Source organism: Penaeus monodon, chromosome 30 (assembly GCF_015228065.2).
Source record: "Penaeus monodon isolate SGIC_2016 chromosome 30, NSTDA_Pmon_1, whole genome shotgun sequence".
Taxonomy (NCBI): Eukaryota; Metazoa; Arthropoda; class Malacostraca; order Decapoda; family Penaeidae; genus Penaeus; species Penaeus monodon.
In genome coordinates, this window is record NC_051415.1 from 17,269,116 (window position 1) to 17,269,664 (window position 549).

Here is a 549-nt window from a genome sequence, read left to right on the forward strand (position 1 = left end):
GCACATACATCTAACACAAAACAAAACAAGGAGGCAACTTACAAACTCTTGGAGTTGGAACTGTCTTAAAGCCCGAATTCTGCGAGCCGTCTGGAAAAGATCTACTCTCCCTTCCCTCCGAAGCTGACGTAAGCAGTTATTGAGACATACGTATACACTGCTGCGGTCACCACCACCCCTGGAAATGCCAAAATATTTCTTAACTCAAATACAACTTAATGCAACTATGTAACTATGCAACTATTTGTATAATTTCCCTTTCAGTGCTAGGATAAACATTAAAAACAAGATAAAACTTGACCCAACTATATAATTTCCTTCCACTGAGAAAATATATACAACAGCATCTGAAACCAGTTTTAAATCTATGTAAAGCTTACGAGCAGTGGACGAGAGTGGGAGCAGCTGTGGAAAGACTGGCATCAGTGTGGGCCTGTACTCGTGTGATGATCTCCATAATTCCATAGGTCACCAGAGGAACTTCACCCAAGGCTCCTGACCATCCAATGTAATGGAACTGTGTTACCGTCAAGGCATCACCATTCTGTT

The 549-nt window shown here is 41.7% G+C and overlaps 1 protein-coding gene across 4 annotated transcripts in view; it reads right to left on the reverse strand.

Annotated features, from left to right (window-relative positions):
* LOC119592570 (tyrosine-protein phosphatase 69D-like) overlaps positions 1–549 on the reverse strand; it is a 29,646-nt gene that overhangs the window by 1,751 nt on the left and 27,346 nt on the right. For all 4 annotated transcript variants that reach the window (XM_037941448.1, XM_037941449.1, XM_037941450.1 and 1 more), the window contains 2 exons: positions 381–544; positions 43–178 (listed from right to left, as the gene is read on the reverse strand). In XM_037941448.1, the coding sequence (XP_037797376.1) occupies positions 43–178; positions 381–544 (300 nt within the window). The remainder of the gene's footprint in view (positions 1–42; positions 179–380; positions 545–549) is intronic.